The 21090-nt window shown below is 52.5% G+C and overlaps 1 protein-coding gene across 4 annotated transcripts in view; it reads left to right on the top strand.

Annotated features, from left to right (window-relative positions):
• The window catches only part of Kiaa1671 (KIAA1671 ortholog), a 140333-nt gene that overhangs the window by 34217 nt on the left and 85026 nt on the right, over positions 1-21090 (top strand). For all 4 annotated transcript variants that reach the window (XM_013119768.3, XM_040731590.1, XM_040731591.1 and 1 more), the window contains exons 4-6: positions 1845-1932; positions 4431-7061; positions 14064-14198. In XM_013119768.3, coding sequence (XP_012975222.1) covers positions 1845-1932; positions 4431-7061; positions 14064-14198 — 2854 coding nt within the window. The remainder of the gene's footprint in view (positions 1-1844; positions 1933-4430; positions 7062-14063; positions 14199-21090) is intronic.

Here is a 21090-nt window from a genome sequence, read left to right as displayed (position 1 = left end):
TGGCTAAGCTGTCCCCAGGGTCAGACTGCCTTTAGATTAGAGCATGGATGGCATGTGCCTCAGTGACAGAGTACCCACTCAGCATATACAAAGTTCTGGGTTTTGTCCCCAGCATCTCTCTCTCTCTGTCTGTGTGTGTGTGTGCCTGTCTCTCTGTTTCTGTCTCTGTCTCTCTTTCTCTCTCTCACTGTCTCTCTCTCTCTCTGTCTGTCTTTCTCTCTCTCTCACCCCCCCCGTCTCACTGGTTTATATGTTGGGAGATTTTTGGAAGACATATTCACAAGCTCGCTCTCTATGTCTCTCTCACACACTCTTCATCTCTCTCTCTCTCTCTCTCTCTCTCACACACACACACAGAATAGGCCTCAGCATCCATGGATATATTGAAAAATAAAACCAACAGAGCCTAGATGACCAGGGCCACTGTCTAAAGTAGCCTAGGCTGCCTCAAATTCTCTAGGTAGCTTAGGGTAACCTTGAACTCCATGTCCTGATTCTGCCTCCATAGAGCTGTGATTAGAACCAAAATGCCACCAGGATCTTCCATCAGATACTGAGAGAAAAACCCTGAAAGGATGTGGGCAGTGTCCTCACGGAGAGCCCTCAGCCTGGGAGCCCTCGGTGCACAGAGTCATCAGCTGAGGTCAATGCCAACACTTAGTGTGCCATACAACGCCTCCTTGTTGTTTTCCACTGTGGCCGAGGCAGGGAAATGTCACCAGGTGTGATCCACCCTCTCCTCAGTGCTCTGCATCTTCTGCTAGGGTGAACTCAAGGCTCTGGTAGCTGGTACAGCCAGGGGCCAAAGTTAATTCTTTGGGTCCAGGAAATGAAACCCAGGTCATCAGACTTGGCAGCAAATGCCTTTACCCCCTGAGCCATCTCCCACCACGCCTCAGGGATGCTGGTTCACTGGGTTATATGTTGGGAGATTTTTGGAAGAGATATTCCCAAGCTAAAACAGCAGAGATGCCCAGGGTCTCACTGTGCTATCCAGGTGCCTGGGAGGAGCCATGTGATTATGTGACAGATGGGGAAACTGAGTCTCTGAGATTAGGAATGCTCATGGCCTCTCAGTAGTGGGGATCCGGTTCAGATGTTTTGGAACTCTCCCACCCTTTTCCTTTTCTTTCTCTTTATTCTCAAGCCCCAGCCCTACCCTAAACACTGTATAGACACGTCACGTCTCATGTTCAGGCATGTGCTGCACAGAGCATGCTAGGGATGAAAAGATTTGACCCCCCCTCCTCCTTCCCCTTTATAAGTAGGGAAACTGAGGCCCAGAGAGGCAGAAGCAAGCCTGCGTCCACACTTGACATGAGGACCCACCCCCGGGGTCTCAGGTCTCGTGGCTACTCCTTGGTGGTGGGTAAGTGTTGTGCCCACAGTTGCTAAGAACCATTAATTATCCCGCCTGGGGCTCCTTCAGCCTTCCCTAAACGCCTTCACAAAGTTATTAGGGTCATGGCTTGCCTCTTATGTCTGCCCTATAAAGGAGGGTGGTAGGCGTTAATTATCCCTGCTTTATAGATGAGGAAATAGAGGCTCAGGTGAGGCCACAGGCCATTGGGGCTCCCACAGGAGGGAGTAGAACTGGGAGTAGCACCAGGCACCTGCTGCTTCTCCCTGGTGGTAGGCTCTTTCTACCCAGACATGCTCTGCCTGAGGTACGCCCTTTCCACCAGGTCCCAGTGCCTTCTGTGTAGTCACGACCTTTCTCAAAGGAAGGTGGGCAGGTGGCCAGGCATATACCTTCCTGGGCCCCAAGCGGAGGGCAGTGTGGTCTTTGGGAAGTCAAGGCTTGTCATCCTGCTGTGTGTGAGTAACTCCCATCTTTGTCCCAGGTTCTCACGGTCACCTTCAAGCAATGAGGTTGGGTACGAGAAATGTGCTGTGTTGAGCGGTGAGCGCCCCAGTGAGAGGAGAGAAAAGGTAAGTGTGCCCTTCACAATCTCCACTAGGAGAAGCTTGTGACCTGCCAGGTCCAGGCACAGAGCATCAGAATCTTGCCACCCCTGCCGCTGGCATACTAGAGTCCCTGACACCATGGGTTGTGATTTCCTCCTTCCCTGGGAGTCGAAGGCTGTGCACGGAAGTGGCTGCCAGGCAATTTTTTTTTTCTGTGCAAAAAGTTAGAACACTGTTTTTAAGCGGCCTTATTCAAACCCCTGGGAGGAAGAGGAAGGTGGATCTCTGTGTGTTTGAAACCAGCCAGGGTGACATAGTGGGATCTTGTCTCAAAAACACAAAAGCTTGGGAGAAACTTCCCCCAGTTTCCCTTTTGAGAGTCTTTCCCTTGGCTCTGCACCCAGTAACAGAAGCGGTTCAGGTGCCAAAAGCCTTTGCTCTTTGCTCTGGCTCATAGGAAAAGCTCCCAGTCAGGTGCTCATGTAACTGGTTGGTGGTCGATGCTCTCTCTGGCCTCACTTTTTCATTTTCTTTCTTTCTCTGCTGAGGTGCAATTGACAGTCATAAAGTGCATGGACTTAATGTGCCCGAGTGCACGAGCTTCCTCCGGCGTCTTCCCATGCAGCGTTGCCTCACAAGGGTGGTGAACATCTGTACTGCACCCAGACACCACCCCTGCCTCTCTGATGCCTCCGGCCTTCCTTTCCCCAAGCAGCCTCCCTCAGCTTCCTCTCCATACAGACTAGTTTCCACCTCTTAGATTTACAGACCAGTTGAGCCAGCCACAGTCATGGGCTCGTTTACTCTGCCCTTATCTCTTCACTTAGAACCCTGCCATGCTGAGATTGGTCAGGTTCTAGCCCTTCTTATGGCTGGGTTGTATTCCATCCGAGAGGTGGACCTCAGTGGGCTTTGCTGTCACTCTTTGGCTGGCACTGGGACGGTTTTCAGTTTGAGCCATTAGAAATGAAGTTGTGCCTGAGTGTGGTGTTTCGTGCCTGTGACCCCAGTGCTTTGGAGGCTGTGGCAGGAGGGTTATGAGTTCTAGGCCAGCTTGGATACAAACGCGTGCATGCACATACACCCCAAAAAAGGGAATAAAGTTGTTGTGAGCATTAATGAGCAAGTCTGTAAAGTCTCTCCCTCTCCTTCCCCGCCCCCCTCTGACATGTAATCTCATGTAGCTCAGGCTGGCCTCAAACTGACTGTAGCTGGGACCTTGAATTTCTGCTCCGTTGCCCCCTAGCTCTCAAGGGCTAGGATTACAGGCATGAGTTACCACACCCGGTTTTGTGGGCTGCTTGACATGGAGCCCAGGGCTTTGTGGATCTTGGCTAGGATTCTACTGACTGATCTACATCCATAGCCCAATTTGTTTTTATTTTTCCTCTCAGGTAAATACCTAGGAGTGGCCTGGCTGGGCCATGCAGCTGCTGTGCAGCTGTGTCAAAGAGACTTCTGCTATCTCTGAACAATAGACCAAGAGCTTCTCCAAAGCTCTCCGTGCTCCTCTCAGTGAGTCCCCAAGCAAAGGAGCTGGCCTGGAAGGGCAGTGAAGGCCACCCTGATGGTACCATAGAGACCGCAGCCATGTAGGAAGGGTCTTGGAAGGCTGGGACTTGGTATGGGCTCCCTTATATGTCAGGGCTTGGTTTCATCTGTAAACTTTGACTATTCAAGAACTCTCAAGAAGGAAAACATTAATGAGTCCCCACTTTACATATAACCAGGGATCATCTCTGTAATAGATGTGCTGATTTTTGAAAATTGTGGTAAAATAACAAAATGGGAAACCTTGATGGTGTGGCCTGGGATACTTAGCGAAACCTTGTCCCCACAAATCAGTCACAGTAAGCTGGCAGCATTGTCTCAGAGTCACCCCCCTATTGTCCCTGTGGTGTCTGGGACACCTGTCTTCATCTACACTCTTCATCCTGTAGTATTTCAGGGTGGGGGCTGGGAGATGACTTCATGAGTATAGTGTTTGCTGTGTGAGCCTGAGGACCTGAGTTTGAATCTCACATCGATGAAACAGTCAAAGAGTGCTGCCATTCTAGAGCTGAGGTTGTGGAGGTACAGAGATCCCTGGGACCTGTTGGCCAGCCAGCCTAGCTGAATTGGTGAGCTCTAGGTTCTGTGGAGAACCTGTTAGATGAGGAAGACGCTGCTATTCCTTTGGTCTCCATGCATGTGCACACTCATACACATGAATGTGCCTTCATAACACATATTTTATAGCGTCTTGCTGGAGCTTCTTTTTTAATTAAACAAAGTTTAACTGTTTTATTACTGTTTGGAGGGGATATGTGTACCCTGGTATGTGGCCAGATGCTGGTTTGCAGCGCCTGCCCTCCCAGCTTCCGTTCTAGGGGCAGGATTCAGGTCCCTTGGCCAGGCGGCAGGTGCTTTCTGGGTCGAGCCCATCTGAAAGGCCCCTTGCTGCTCTCTCAGGGCGGCCACGTCACCGCCTCGCCAGTTCCTGTCCCTTTCAAATCCTAATGTGGCCTTCGGTTATTTTTCAGCCTAAGGAAGGGCATGGTTTGGATGGAGCACCCGCTGCAAAAAGTCCCTGGAAGTCTGGGGTACCCCAGAAGTCTAGGCAGACCGAACCCAAAGATGCTTCTGACCAGGAAGACCCTGACAGGTGTCAGCGTGCACACTCAATGGCAGACCCAGGCCCTTCTGAAGTCAGTCCAGATGATGATGGCAGCTTCCAGAAGGTGTGGGCCACAGTATTTGAGCATCATGTGGAGAAACACACAGTGGTTGACCAGGCAGGCTGTTGTCTCTCACCTACACCCCCTCCTGATGTCACTGACATCCCAGATCCCAAACCCAGGCCCGAGAAAGGCTATTGGCTAGGGAAGGACCCTCCAGCAGTATTGAACAAGAGAGACAGCTCCAGGTGGTCCAACCATGCCGACCCGGGGGTGCTGGGACGAGCTGTCCCTGTAGATGTGGAGCCGAGACAGTGTCGCACATCTGTCCCCGAGACACACCCCATGGGAGAAGGACACAGTGGTCACTCTGTCCGGAGGTGTCTAGAAAGTCCCCCTGTGTCCCAGAGGATCCAGCCCAGGTATGACATTGTGTATGCCTCAGGGGAGCGAGCACATAGTGAAGCAGTTTCCAGGGTGCCTGAGGAGAAGGCGGTGACGCTGCGCGTTCCCAGATCCCGGCTCTCACTGCAGGGCCGGCAGCTGTCCCAGGAGATCAGCCCTACTCACCTGGAGTATGCTCTGCAGGCTCACGGGGGCGCTGTCCAAAGGGCAAGTTCAGTATGGGAAGCTCGGGGTCAGGAGGCCAGTGGACAAAAGCTTGACTGTCAACAGCCAAGGGATGGATTTGGGGGTGGTTGCTCACCCTCCAAATGGACGGGAGCAGGAGTGGTGGCAAACTGTCACAGCACCTCTGTGGTCAGCAAAGATCTCAGTGCCCCCCAAAGGGGTCCATCCTGGGATGGCTCTTCAAATCCTCCATCCAGGGCCACCATTGAGCCCGGTGACTCCTTAGTACGAGCAAGGCCGGACTCATTGTCTCTGCCAAAAAGTCCACATGAAGTTGCCTATGAGGGTAACCCAAGACCAGCCCAGGCATTGCAGCCCGAAGTCAGAATGCGGAGATCCAACCCTTCGGAGCCAAGGATGGACAGGTGGAGACGGCGGACTCTGCCCCATGATGTGAAGTTTGATGCATTCAGCCTCCTCAAGCCAGAGAACACTTCCGAAAGGCAACAGAGACCTGCAGATGATGTGATCTCCCTACCCTGTGCCTTAAAGAGACCTCCGCTGTCCTACCACCAGGCACAAACACAGGAGGTGGCTTACCCAGTGGAGAAGCCAGGGCAGACTGCTGAACCCAGTGCAACTTTCTTTGCCGTCACTTATCAGATCCCTGATATTCAAAAGGCTAAGAGTGTTGTTAAGCCAGGGCCTGAAAATGTGTTGGAACCTTCTAGGAGAACATCTCCTCCTCTGTCACCTCACTCTTCTGTGTCTACTGTGGCTTCTCCTAGCCATGAAGAGCCGAGGGCTCCCGCCAGCAGTAAGGGCTTGGCTAAGGGGAAAGAATATGAAGAAGCAAAGAGCCTTCCAAAATACCCGAAGGCCGCAGATCAGCCTTCATCTGCCAGGGACAGGACTCTGGAGCCTTCCAGGGACAGAGTCATTGATGTGGATGCTCTGGGGACTCACCGAGTCTCAGAAGATGGCTCCTCAAAGGACAGCAGGATTAGGGCATCAGGAGCGGATGCCCCACAGACCTCTCCAGTCCTGAGGCGCCCCAAAAGTCTCCTAAGTAGAAGGAGAACAGAGGTGATCAGCGAGACATTCCCAGGGAAGATGAGAGATGGCTACAGGTCTGGCATCCTTGACATCGATGCTCTGATGGCCGAGTACAAAGAGCACTCAAGCAGAGCCCCCAGCAAGGCCCAGGAGCAGAGGCACAGTCCTGGGGAGCCCAGTGGCTCTCCTCAGGAGAGATTAGATTGGCCCACGGAGGTGGAGTGGCGGCGGAGGAGCCTGAAGGAAGTTCCGAGATCAGATAGTGTTGGGAAACAAGCAGGGGCCTCTGTGAAAACTCCCCAGTCCCCTGGCCCTAGCAAGCAGCCAGCAGAGCCCTTAGGGGCAACCATGACCACCAAGTCTGGCCTGCCACTGTGGGCACCACCACACTCGGCTTCTGCAGAAAACTGTCCCTCACTCTCCCCTCTCCCTGTTGGCTCCAGGAAAAAATCCACAGGCATCACTGAGTTTGAAAGCAAGCCCTCCTCCAGTGAGTACCAGGAGGCAAAATATAAACAAGGCCCAGTCAAGTCCCAGGAACCAGGCATCGAGGACAGAATCTCCCCCAGGTCACCTCCCTCTGACTGGAAGAAAGGGACACCAAAGAGATCCACCGGTCAGGGGGTAGAGGGCAATGGGGTGCCGTGGGGAAACCCTCCATGTGACTATGTTTTGTCACCACTGGACATCAAGAGGGCCTGCTCAGAGAAGGGCCCACCAGCCAGGGTCCGGGAGGGCCTGTCCATTATGCAGGACGCCAGGCAGCGGAGACAAGAACAGCCCAGAGGGAAGCCAGCTCTCCCGACTGAGACTCCCAAGGCCCCATCAGTGTCCTGCCGAAAGGAGACGAGGAAGCCAGATGGCCCTAAGGTGAGTACAGAGGTACTTTTAATTCTGTCATTTCATTCATTCATTCATTCATTCGTTCATTCGTTTATTTATTTATTTGGTTTTTCTAGACAGCATTTCTCTGTGTAGCCCTAGCTGTCCTGGAACACACTCTGCAGACCAGGCTGGTCTCGAACTTCATAGAGATCCACCTGCCTCTGCCTCCCGAGTACTGGGATTAAAGGCGTGCGCCACCACCGACCGACCCATCGTTTTAATTTCTAACGTTGTTTAAGCATGCATATCTGGGGTCTTAAGCTCAGATGTCATGGGCTGTGTGTAGGTGTGTGGCTGAGTGGAGGCAGGCCTAGGGCACTGCACCAGGCAGCGATGGAGACTGGGAGGGAGCACAGCACTCAGGCAAACCGCCAGGACAGGTGTGTGTTTGCTTCCAGACTTTTTCTCCTTTCCTTATCGTCCCTCCCCTTCCCTTCTTTTCCTGGGCAGGGCATGCAAAGATAGTACTTGGCCCCAGCCCCTGGCCATTTTGTCCTGTGACAGTGTTGAGAAAGTGGCATCATTTACTCAGAGAAATTTACATTTTCAGGTGGATTTTCCTGTGAAACAAGATGGCTTGTTAGAAAATGTAACTCCATCCCAGCCAAGCTAGTCCCCTGCTCTATCTGCTTGACTGTGGGTTGTGGGTGAAAACTCGGCCTGGCATGGGATGAGAGTGAGCATTTTGTGTGAGCATTGTGGAGTGCCTGCTCTATGCCAACTTCGCACTGTCTTCACCAGAGCCAGCAACAACCACGTGAGCTTCCAGAAAATCTGTGGCGTGTGAGTGAATGATTGTAAGAAGTCCACTGAGTCTTAAGAGATGGCTCACCCCAGCTTGGGGTTCCCCCAGAGTCAGAGCCTGTCTTAGATGTCTTAGGTGGTGACCTGAGGGACTGACTGGCTGGGGACTGGGAAAGTGGCAAGGAATTTGATACCAGCGTGAGCAACTGAGACTTGGTGCCCTGGGAACCTCTGGGAAGCCAGTCACTCAACTGAGTTGATCTGGTCAAGGATCAGAGGGCCATAACTGTGCATTTTCTACTTCCTCCCGTTGTCCTCCAAGCCTGTGTCTGGGGCTTTGAGTGTGAGACTTCATTCTGACTGAACAGCAAGGCAGTCTGCACACAGTAGGACATGCATACAGTGGGACAGCTTTCCACCAGCTCACGTTTTGAGTGTCCCAACTATTAGGGAGCTGCCAAGTCTGCTTTAGGCATGAACTAGGTAGAAAAACAAAACAAAAGCAGGGCTCAGAAAGACTAAGTAACCTATTCACCGGTCACACAGCAAAAGGCTAAAGATCCTTGAGCCAGAAGCCTATGAGATGATGGCCACTGTGGTAAAAGCAGGGAGGAAATCTGAAGCCCAGCACAGCCCTTGGGAGATTTTTGCCTCAGCTGGGTGATGGGGCCCTGGACCCCAAGGCCAGGATGTTACGTGATGCTCAGTGAACTGCTGGAGGAGTGAGCCATGAAGGCATGCTGGGAGAGGCCTTGAATTCAGTCACTGAGGAGACTGATGGGTGAGCAGGGGAAGGGTGTGTGCTGGCATGGCCACAGAAGGGACAGAGGCCTGGAGGCTGGAGTGGCCCCACATAGCCTTTGTTTAGTCACTCAGTCGGAGGCAGCAGCCTACCCTGCACAACGTTTTCTGCTGTAACAAAACACCACAGGCTGGACATTTTCTGGAGAAGAGAGACTTATTTCCCACACTTCTGGCCACTGTGAATGCTCAGCCCGTGACCAGCTCCCTCTTAGAGTTCCCTTCCACATTATCCTGGAGTTTCTGGTCACGGTGTCTTCACTGTAGAGCACAACCAAGAATTGCAGCCAAGTTTCTCATCCCCAAGCCTGTGGGAGAGGACCCACAGGGGTCTAGCCTGGCAGGGCCATTAGCCCCCTGTGCAAAGGGGGCTGTGAAGGGAGTCAGGAGAGGCCACCAGTTGAGGATTCCTGAGTTATGGTGAGGAGTATGGGGAATGCAGCTTTGAACCTGTGTCTTCCTGGGGAGCTTGCTGAGTGCTACACGGGAACCTCCATGCTTGCCATGGAACTTCCCAGAGCCTCCGGTGCCTCCTCTGCCCACACCACTCAGACCCTAAGCCCGGCTGTGGGGAGCTGCAGGCTGCAGAAGGCTGTGTTCTTCTGGAAGGGCTGCTACCCAGCTCACCCTCCCTCTGCAACTGTGGGAGCAGCCAGTGGGGAAGAGCGGGGGAATGTGACACTTCCTTAGCTCGCCAGCACCTCAGGTCTGGCCAGCAGCAGGAGAGCCAGGCCTGTGGAGGGGCCCTGGAAGCCTGCCCAGTGCCCAGGCCCCAGGAGGGCTGGCTGTCAGGGATCAGCTTTCTCAAGGCTGAGGGATGGAGAGACCAGCTTCCTGCTTTTCCCCCTTCTCTTCTGCGGGAAGGCCTTTGTTTTGTTGGCTTTGGGGTCAGGGTCTTGTAGCACAGGCTGTCCTGAAGTTGTGACCCTCCTGCCCCTTCCTTACCTGCGCTTGATGCCAGCCTCACTCTGGTTCTTGATCTTAAACAAAAACAAGCAAATGAGTGAAAACGAGAAGCCACAGAGGTGCTCAAAGACATTAAAACTTATAAACCTCACAGAGGGGCAGGGAGAGAAGAGAACGTTTCCTCCTGAGAGGTTGGTAAGGATGTTTGCAGCCTCGGGACTTCACTGTGTGTCTCAGGAGCTAGCAATATTCCATGGGCACGCACACACATACACCAAACCTACTGCTCCCCCCACATACATACATCATGCACACACATACCAAACTTACTGCTCCCCCCACATACATACATCACACATACACACACCAAACATACTACTCCCCCTACATATATACATCACACACATATCAAACCTACAACTCCCCCCACATACATACATCACACACACACCCCAAATATACTACTCCCCCTACATATATACATCATACACACACATACCAAACACACTACTCCCCCATATACATACATCACACACACCAAACATACTACTCCCCCACATACCTCTCTCTCTCTCTCTGTCTCTGTCTCTGTCTCTCTGTCTCTGTCTCTCTCTCTCTCTCTCTCTCTCTCTCTCTCACACACACACACACACACCCCACAGGCACTAAAGTGGTATATTACTGTTGGATGCTTAGGCAAAATTTTGGCCATCAAGGGAATGTGGAACATAGGAAGGGATTCTCCCTTCCCCCAGAACGCTTGCCTTCCAGGCCTTGTGGTGCAGACCTATAACCCTAGCTACCTAGGAGGCCAAAGCAGGAGAATCAGAAGTTCAGGTCCAGCTGGTCTACAGGAGTTCAAAGCCAGCCTTGGCAATTTATTGAGTCAAAATGAAGAGTAAAAAGAGGCCCGGCAGTGCGGTTCAGTGGCGCGGCACGCAGCACTTGCCTGGCGCGTGAGTGAGGCTTCAGGTTCTAACCATGTATGCAGCAGGCTGGCCTTTACTCATTCTTTGGCCAGCAAGCTTAAATTCACAATGCTCCTGCCTCAGGGCTCTCCATTCCCTTCCCCTATTCTCCCTTACCCTCCAGTAACTGAAGTTATTAGTCTACACTTCCAGCCCGGCTCTCTTTCTTTTTTACTTAAGAAACATTTATGAAAATTCTGTCCAGAGCCAGGTGACAGCATTTTATTTACTTTTAAGTTTAGCTTGGCCACAAGTGCGCTTTCGGGAGATAAATGCTGAACTCCACCTCACTTCTCCCCGCAGCATCATTTCCCTCCACTCTCAGGATGGCTTGGGTTCTTTTATGGCCCAGTTCTTTTGCAATTGCTTTCAGAGACCACAGGGATGAGGAAGCATAGTCTGGTTTTTTTCATCCCTTCCTGCAGGAGAGAGGGTTTTGACACTCGGTGACAGCTGGGTACAAAACAGAAAATTTATTATGGCATCCAGGCCTGGCCCCATCCCAGACCAGTTAGGCTGAAGCCTCTGGTGTGGGGTGTGACTTGGTAGGTGGCTTTGGAAGATAACTCTGCTGTCCTCACAGCTGCCACCTGCTTTTAAAGTCATACGGCGTGGGCAAGCTTGAGGACCCAAGTTCGATTCCCCTGGATGGAAGGCCAGAACCGACTGTACAGAGCTCTGTTCTGACTTTCCTGTGTTCCACCCCAACCTGAAAATAAACATAAAAAGGGGCTGGTGAGGTGACTCAGATGGGTAAAGGCCCCCTTTTACAAACCTGGCTACCTGGATTTGACCCTCGAGACCCTTGTAAAGGTAGAAGGAGAGAATGGACTCCTGACCTCCCCATGTGCCGTGACACACATGCTCCCACACTCTCATGTAATGCACAGGCAGTAATAATAAATGCACATTAAAATCATATAATGCCTCTTAGAGCCTGGCTCTGCGCACAGTATCCCTGTCCTCCTCTTTGTTTATAGAGCACGTGTGATACATGTGCTAGCCAGGTAGCTTTTGGATTTTTGGCACTAGGTGGTGACATGTCCTGGGTCAGGAGTTCAGGGTCATCTTCTGAGATCCACCCTGGGCTGTGTGTGACCCCGTCTCACGGAAAGGTCCTTGGGGAAATAAAACGTGGTGTAGCCCTATAGTGGAATATTATTCAGTTATGAACAAAAAGGAATGGTCTAGCCAGGTGTGGTGAGGCGTGCCTGTTATACCAGCATTCTGGTGGCTGAGGCAGGAAGGCAGCAGAAGAGGAATAGGACCACCCATATTTGAAGCTCCTTGCCTCTCAGGCGGCGTGGCAGGTACTGTTTGTGTGTTAGTTTAAATTAGATTCAAGTCTAGTTTCTCTGTCGCCCTAGCCATGTTCAAGCTCACATGACTGTGCTGGTGCTGCAGAACATTCTAGTGGCTGAACAGGTACGAGCAACCTGAAGCCAGTGAGCGAGTGAGGTTACCCGGAGCCTGGCAGGTCCCGGCAGGCGGAAGAGGGTGCCAGGAGGATGAGGAGCAGACTGGAAAGGGGCCACGTGAGGGACAGGAGAGACCCGGGCCAGCCAGGAGCAGGGGAGGAAGTGGGAGACACACAGCTCAGGTGACTTGTCCCGGGGACTCAGGGCGGCCTCGGTGGAGGGTGCCCCTCAGCAGGGCTCTTTCTGCCTCAAGATGCCATTGTGTCATTCAAGGGCACGGCGCAGCAGCCTGCAGCACATTGAGACACAGTCCATGCAGGGGGCCACCTGTGTCACCCCCAGGAAGTTCTGCTCTTTATAAGCCACCCTCATCTGCCCGTCCCGTGGGCAAGCTGAGAACTTGGTGGCTGAGGCTGTCTGCTCCTAATGACTCTCCATAGGCGGGCGTGCTTCTGTGCTCATTGGCTGTCGGCATAATTCTTTGGAGTAATTACTGTTTGGATCCTGCTCCGTTGTTTCCTTGTTGTTGAGTTGCATTGCTCTTTATATGTGTGTGAGTGCGAAACGAGTAATTTGCAGAATCTCTTCCTTACTGTGAGTGAGCCTTCACTCTCTTCATGGTGTCCTTTAAGCACACATTTTTTCAGTTTGACTGAGTCTTTTTCTCTTTTTTTCCTTTAAAGATTTTTAAAATTTATTATGTATAGTGTTCTGTCTGCATGTATCTCTGCAGGCCAGAAGAGGGCACTAGATCTCATTACATGTAAGCCACCATGTGGTTGCTGGGAATTGAACTCAGGACCTCTGGAAGAGCAGCCAGTGCTCTTAACCTCTGAGCCATCTCTCCTCTTTTTCTCTTTTGTTCCTTGTGTTTTTTGTGTCATACCTTGGAAACCACTGGCTAATACGAGGCTGTGGAGATTGGTGTCCTTGCTTCCTTCTGACTCCTCCGATTCCAGCTTCTCTTTAAGATCTTTGTTTGCTTTTGAGTTAGTTTTGGACCAGGGTGTGAAGTTTGGTTTGCTTGCTTTTGTTTTGTGTTTGGTTTTGGTGTGCAGGAATTTACTTAATTTATGGTTAACATTTACCATGGTAAAACAATCTGATGTGTAATGTACCCGCAACTTCCTTCAATAAGTTCCGTTCATGTCCACTGCTGCCACAGGAGCCCTTCAACTTCAGAACAAAGGGTTTGAAGATTAAAAAAAGTATCAGCCCGGGAATTCTTTGCCATTCCCCATCTCAGTTTAATACATTTTATACTTTTTATTGGGTGTTGAGGTTTGGAGCGCCATAGTCTAGATTGGCCTTCCAGACTGGGTCCCAACACCGACAGGGAGGACTGAGATGTGGGTGGGATTTATCTAATGCCGGGGAGCATGGAAATGAACCCAGCAGACAGGACGCAGAAGCAGAAGAGAAAGCTCAGTGTAGGGTTAGGGTGTTGAAGGGATTCAAGAAAGTAGTCAGGAAGAGAAGGCAAACCTGGAGTGTCTGGGATAAAGAGTCAAGAACAGGAAGGGGCTAACCTTGCCCTTCCTGATGCTGTGTGTTGTTAACCAGGCACCCGCCCTCTCTGGGCTCCTGGTTTATGTGTGTAGTGTGTGACATGTAAAACTTCCTGGACTCCTGAGTTTGCAAGGCTGTGATGGGTTCCTCAGAGAGGAAAACACTGTGGGATTCAGACTGCATGCCCTCGGGCTTTTCCCTCTTCCTGTTGTTTCTCAGGGTGTGTATTTAGGGGCAAAGAAAGATGTTCAAACTGTACCTCACCGTGGGCAGTGACTGGGCTGGCAAGCTGGAGGCCCAGAGGACTAGACATATGAACCAGGCACACTGCCCCCTGGTGGCTGGACCATGTCTCGCAGGTTCTGAGCCAGCCCCTCTTTCTGTTTACTCTTGAAGCTGTTAGCATTGTTTCTGCCCCTATGATTGAGATTGGAGAGGTTAAAGAATTGCTTGAGGTCACACATAAATGAAGCTGGGTCACTTGGACCCAAGAGCTGATACCCAGATACTAACCTGTGACCACAGCGGTGGGGGGGGGTCCTGGTGTTTTTTTGTATTTATCCCCAGAAAGAGCTATGACACACCTGTCCTGCATGTGAGAGGCTCCCACTAAAATCCTTTTCTTGTGTTCCCTGTCTCAGGTGCCTCTGCAGAACCCGGAGCAGGGGGAAGGTCTACAGGATGGCCAGCAGCCTCTCCGGCAGGTGTCCCCTGTTGCCTCTGTCCCTAGGCGAAGTCACAGCTTTTGCAAGGACAAGAGGAGTAGTCCCTTTGTGGTGAGTGGCAGTCGCATGGCTGGAGATGGACTTACGGGCGTCGTCTGTGTTGGAAGATTTCTGTAGATGTGTGTGGAGGATTCATGTTGACGGAAGCCTGGAGAATGGGATTGGGTTCCCAGACCCTCTGTGCTGGGGAAACCCTTGCTGCTTTTGGGTTTTTGGCACTAGGTGGCACTGTAACTCAGCAGCTGGCCAGTGGAAGTTGATGGAAGTCTTGGGTTTGAGTTGCAGCACTGAGTCTTTTCAACAGCCTAGAGAGTTTAGTGCCTGCGCCCTTTGATTTTTCTCTGTGGGGAAAGCTGGGCTAGTGATCCCTGTTGTCGGTGCCAGTTTGAGGATGCAATTGAATCCTGAGGGAGCCAGTCCAGAAAAAAGTATGCCCCAGAGGGGACATTAAGAAGCTCCAGCCACTCCAGACCTGGGGACCACAGTCACCATACACATGTGTCCTCTGTTCCTGTCCATCCAGTGGGGAGGTGAGAGCCCCTGCTTCACGTGGCTGGTGTTTGCTCTGAGGAGGTGATACAGGAGGGGCTTTGCCTGACTCCGAGCATCCAGTGGGCGCGTGCCGCCACGCTGCCTGGCTGCAGGTTGTTGGCTGTGTCTCTGTGGCTGCCCCTTCCTCTCTAGGCCCTTATGCTGGCTTAGGAAGGACTTGAGAAAAGGGCCATGCTTCTTGGGAAGCCTTTGACCCTGGGAGCCACTCAGGTGGCTCTGGTGATTCTGTTGATGCTGTCTGTAAATGGACTGAGTTCTCTCCTTGCTTGGAAGGTCCCTGGTGGGCGCGGCCCAGGGTGGCATGAGTTCCACCTCACATACCTTCCACCGCTGTGGTCTAGGGAGAGACTTCCCTCCTCAGAGTCTTGGTGTCCTCAGCTATAAAATGGGGGTGTTTGCTGTTATGGTAGGGGTGGAGTGACAGGGTCAGGCGGTGCCGGTCCTGGGCCTGGCGGGATATCCGCTGAGTGGCTCTGACAGCCGTACAGGTGTGTGACACTTGACCCTCTCTAAAGGTTCCCTTTCCTTGGGGACACCCTTGTCTCCAGTCCCTCTCAGGTGGCACTGCCTCCATTATCTGATCCATTGTGAACTTCTGTGTGTGCTGGTGAGGGCAAAGGTTACGGGAGAGAAGGTGAAGCCTTTATAGTTCTGGCCTGCAGGAGTCCTCCTGGCTGCACACTCCTCCTCTTTCCTCTGTGTCATTGAGGAACCTTTGTCCCAGGAGTCCTGGGTGGCCTGCCTTGGCTCCTCTGTCTGGCTCTGAAGCCCCTGTGCCCAGCTTGAGGCCTGTGGAACTTCCTCTCCTGCAGATGGAAGGGCGGGAACCCAACCTGCAAGACCGGGCTCTCTGGTCTCATGCCTGCAGCATTAGGAAGCAACCACAAGGGGGCAACAGTGCCCAGCCCCTCTTGGCTCCTCCCACAGCCTGTGATGGGCATGCAGACCTGCAGCATCTGAAGGGAAAGACCAGCTCAGCCGCTGTGGTCTCTGGGGACTCAGTTTGGAGCTCTGACCTGTGACCTCTGGGGACCCAGTTTTTCCTTCTGTGGGGCAGAGCTGGTCCGGTCTCAGGGCAAATGATGACTTCTCATTAATGCTTGGGCTTGGAGGCCCTGTTCCTCCTCCCTCCCTGCCTCCTCCTCCTCCCTTTCTTTGTGTCTGTTCAGCCCTGCAGAAGGGGGGAAACTGAGGCCCATAGAGAGCATTCAGCTTGCTTAGGATGGCCTTCCAGGTGACAGCTGTGAGTTCACCTGAGGTGGCTGTTTGTTTGTCCTAGTTTGTCCGTAACTTCACCGTGTTGCTTGCTTATCTGGGTTCGCATATCTCCATCGTTTCAGGGTTTTTGCTTTTATTTCACGTAGCCCAGGCTGGCCTCAAACTCTCTGTGTAGTCAAGGATGACCTTGCACGCTGCTTCTCCTGTCTCTGCCTCCTGATTCTGGGCTACAGGTGTGTGCCACCATGCACTGTGTATTCTGGGCTACAGGTGTGTGCCACCATGCACTGTGTATTCTGGGCTACAGGTGTGTGCCACCATGCACTGTGTATTCTGGGCTACAGGTGTGTGCCACCATGCACTGTGTATTCTGGGCTACAGGTGTGTGCCACCATGCACTGTGTATTCTGGGCTACAGGTGTGTGCCACCATGCACTGTGTATTCTGGGCTACAGGTGTGTACCACCATGCACTGTGTATGGGTGCAGGACTTGGTAGCATGCCGCGGCAAGCTGTCTACCAGCTGCCTACACCCTAGCCCCTGTCTCAGGCTTGGCTCACCCTTACTTGAGCGCCACCCACCTCCCCTGCCGTTCGGGCTAACAGACTCCATCCTGCTGAAAAGAAAAGGAAGGCTCAGAGGAGCTCAGCCACCTGCCTCAGGCCACACAGCATTAAGGAGAGCTACAACAAGGGCCCACATATGTTGTGTGGGACTTGAACCGCTCCTCGCCCAGGATTGTGCTGGGCAGACTGTCAGGCCTGGCCCTGCTCCCTCCCCAGCCCCTGCCAGTTCCCTGTCATCATAGTTCCTCAGAGTCCTGGGACTCAGCCAAGATTGGCTGTGGGCCGTTCTGTCTGTCTCACTTTCGTCAGTCTGGGACCCCCAGGGCCCCTTGAGTCAGTGAATGTGCGTGGCCACGCCCACTGCTGCCCGTCATGGGACTTCCCACTGGCTGCCCTGTAGGGTGGCAGGAGGCGGGCCACCTGCTCTGCCCATACCTGGTGCTGGCACAGCCAGCTGCAGAGCAGCTGCTTGCTACTGACACTGCTGTTGCCCACTCCTGCGAGCTGCCCGGTTGCGGAAGGAAAATGTCCCCAGTCTTAGGAATTCAGCCGCGGCCTGGGTGGGGAATGTCTTCTCCTGGTCCTGTGATGAGCCCTCCCACAGGTGTGGCTCCCTTCTGCCCATGGCTTATGGTCTCCTGGGGTTACAGAGCATGATGACTCAGTGTGGACCCTGACCTAGGGCACAGTTTACCTAGCAGCCCCTCCTGTGAGTGTGAGGCCATAGGTCAGCAGTTATGGGGTTCCCACAGCGGCATGGACCTCTGGAAGGTCCAAGAATGGCCTCCTCATGAGCAGACGCAAGCTGGTACTTCCTGGTCTGTTTAGCCAAGTTTTCATTTCCTCATGTATCCACTGTGTCGTTTGAAAGCCTAGAAATTGCCCCCTTGGGGTCTGTAGTGCAGGGGACTTAGGCCATGTCTGGGGATTTAATCAACTTTTAAGGTCCAGTCTGCTGGGGAAGCAGGGCTCAAAGAGGTGAGGCCAGGCTGGAGTGCAGGGTCAGGCAGGCAGGAGCCTACAGTAACCTGCTATGCCTGGGTGGGTGGGCCAGGGCCATGCACAGGGCACAGGGACATGAGGGGTGGACACCAGTGGTAGCAGGGCTGAGCACGCCCTGGTTTGTGAGGTCAGCATGCACCAGCTGCCTCCTGTCTGTTTTACTCCTGGGTGTGGAGAGCTAGGGACAGGGACTTTGACTGAAGCTGATCACAGCTCATTTCTGGACTGAACAAGCCACGCCAAGATTTGTCTGCTAGAGGTGAACCCATGCTGCCAGCTGTGTCAGAGGTTTTGTAGAGTGGTATTTTGTGTTCGTCCTTGTTGCTAATGATCACCCATTCAGATATGCATGCATCCACCCACCCACCCATCCATCCATCCATCCATCCATCCATCCATCCATCTGTCCATCACTCATCCGTTCAGCCATCCGCCCATCCATCCCATCAGTCCCTCGCTGCCCACCCACATATCCTGCCTGACTTATTAACTTATGTGAAACTCCAAATTGCTTTCATTTCTATACTAGGAACAAGTAGTCGCACACTCAGTATGATGGCCGTGTCATTTATTGTTTCCACCCACTCATCCACCCATCGGAACCTGTTTGGGAGCCTTCATCCTCTAGACTGTTGAGGGACAGTAGTGGACCAGGCAGATGGGGCGCTTCTAAGGCTTGTGCCCAGTGTGGGAACCAGATACTGAACCACTAGCTAGCCTCAGAAAAGAGACTTCTGGATGTTAGCAAGCACTGTGGACAAAATAAAATGGTGTAGGGAGCCGGTGGGGGTGAGGTGGGAGTGGAGAGGGGGGAGAGGGATGGGGGAGGGGGAATGGGGGAGAGGGATGGCGGAGGGAAACAGGAGAGGGGATGAGGAGGGGATGGAGGAGAGTGGGGGGAAGGGGGAAAGGGAATGGGGGAGGGGTGTGGGAGCTGTTTCTTGTCAGGTGGTCAGCAAGGGCTGCTTTGAGAGAGTGACCAAGGGTGGAGCCTGTGGAAGAATCAGAGGAGGGTGTCAGGCAGGGGACAAAGGTCCTGGGACTTCTTTAGTCTGATGATTATGACGTCGATGACAGCGATGAACAAGATATCATCATTGGAGTCAAAGTGTGGAGAGGGTGACCCTTGATTGCAGGATAAGGGTTGTATTAGTCAGGGTTCTCTAGAGGAACAGAACTCAGATGTATGTATGTATGTATGTATGTATGTATGCATGCATGCATGCATGCATGTAAATGGGATTCATAGAATGACCCCCAGGCTATGGTTCAGCTTGTCCAACAATGGCCGTCTCCTAACGGAAGGTCCAAGAATCCAGTAGCTGTTCAGTCCATGAGGCTGGATGTCTCTGCAGGTCTTTTATATGCTGGAATCCCAGAGAAGCAGACTCTAATGCCAGAGAAGGAATGGACTTGCCAGCAAAAGGGAGAGCAAGTTTCCTCTTCCATGTCCTGGTATAGACAGGCTGCAGCAGAAGGCGTGGCCCAGGTTAAAAATGGGTCTTCTCACCCCAAAAGATTACATTTAAAGTGGGTCTTCCCACTTCAAATGATTTAATTAAGAAAAATCCCTTACAGATGTACTCAGCTGCTTGGGTTTTAGTTAGTTCCAAATGTAGTTAAGTTGGCAGCCAAGACTAGCCATCCCTAGGTAGCTAAACAAAGTATTTGTGTGTGTGTGTGTGTGTGTGTGTGTGTGTGTGTGTGTAAGCTACAGGTCAACCCAACCCAAGTGTTGCCTCATGACACCTGCTCAGTGTGTGGCCTGGTCATTTTCTTCCTCCCTCCCTCCCTCCCTCCCTCCCTCCCTCCCTCCCTCCCTTTTCTTCTTTCTTTCTTTCTTTCTTTCTTTCTTTCTTTCTTTCTTTCTTTCTTTCTGTCTTTCTTTCTTTCTCTCTTTCCTTCTTTCTCTCTTTCCTTCTTTCTTTTCATTTTTTGAGAGAGGGTTTCTCTGTGTAACAACCCTGGCTGTCCTGCAAGTAGCTCAGTACACCAGGCTGGCTTTGAACTTACAGAGATCCGCCTGTCTCTGCCTCCCAAGCATTGGGATTAAAGGTGTGTGCCACCACTGCCCGGCAGACCTGGCCCTTTTCTAAGGACTTTCTCTATCCTAAGGTTCCAGAGACAACACAAGCTTAGAGATGCTAACCTGAGGCTCAAGGAAGGGAGGTGGCTGGCACAGGGACACAGTGTAGAATCAGTTGAAGCCTGGGTGAGCCCTGGCCTGTAGCTCACTCCCCTGTAGCAGGAAGGTGGCAGGACTCCTCAGGCTTCGGCACCACAGGGCTGTGTGGGCTCCCTGGGGCCCATAGCCAGTGGCCACCTGTTCTTAGGAATCCAGGTGCGCCTGCTCTGCTCGGCAAGCTGTCCTGGTGGGGCCTTGAACACTCAGGCACACCCCCCTGGTGGGCAGAGATAGGTTGCAGGCATGATGGCCTCTGTTGGCAGGAGGTCCAGGCTTGTGGGTACCTTTCACAGGTGACATCACATGACCAGTGTGGTGTGTCTATCTAATCAGACAGTGTGAAGCTGATGGCCAGTCGGAAAGAGAGGCGGGGTTGTAGAGAGACACGTTCATCAAAATCCTCCTCACTAACCTGCCTGGAAACTTCCATCCCAGATTATACGTGAGAAGGGTGGTAGAGGGTGTGCTCTGACACCGAAGATCCAGGATGCTAGGCCTACCACGTTCTAATATGTGTATGGTGGCGGGGTATTTGCAGATGAGCGCAGTGCCTAAAGAGGTCATAAGAGGGCGCCAAAGCCTCCTTGAACTGGAGTTCCATGCAGTTGTGAGCTGCCTCACTTGGGTGCTAGGACCCAAACTCTAGTCCTTTGCAAGAACAATAAACACCCTTAACCACTGAGATAGCTCTCCAGTGCCTCAATTTCATTCTTGCCCACGGGGCCTAGGATTCCTCACCCGTTGTGGGTTAGCTCAGAATGTCCAACCTGGAGCAGGCTTGTTTTCTTTCCATTGGCAAATGACTTCTAGATAGTGTCCAGTCCTAGCCTAGCCACTCTGCAGGTGTACAGCGTGGCTGTAGGCCTGCTCATTGCTAACAAGCACAAGCGTGATCCCCACCTCTGTCACACCCCGAGGGTAGTACCAGGTTGGTGAGGTCTGCAGATGCGCTGTGGTGGCCACAGTGAGGGCTTGTCCCTTGCTTTCTGTCCTATGCTTTGCTCTGTTGGGAACCTGCACTTGAGTCTGTTCCAGTTTGGGGCAGTTCCTGATCTTGGCGTATTCCTTTTCTAACCTCTTTGTGGGTGGCGGTCATTGTACGCCTGAGCTGTCACGTTGCTGGGAGTCGGGCTGCGTATGTGCAGGACATGGTAATGGCTGTACCTGGGTGCCTCCCCATCCGCAGCGTATGGATTTCCATCTGTTCCCATCCTTGGATAATACTGTGTAGGACTGGGATTTTGGTGAGGTGCAGTGGTCTCTCACGCCTCTTTTGATGATGCTATAATCCATTAGTGGTGTCTACGTGGGTCAGGGAAGACAGAGAGCCGAGTGTCAAATATTTGCTAACCCTGGTTCATCAGTATATCTGATGACACACACATACCTGCCTGCACCCCAAAGCCCACACAGATGGGA

This window comes from Mesocricetus auratus, unplaced genomic scaffold (genome assembly GCF_017639785.1).
Source record: "Mesocricetus auratus isolate SY011 unplaced genomic scaffold, BCM_Maur_2.0 Super-Scaffold_100025, whole genome shotgun sequence".
Classification (NCBI taxonomy): domain Eukaryota; kingdom Metazoa; phylum Chordata; class Mammalia; order Rodentia; family Cricetidae; genus Mesocricetus; species Mesocricetus auratus.
The sequence above is the reverse complement of the archived record's forward strand: the minus strand, read 5'-3'. Positions and strand labels throughout refer to the sequence as shown.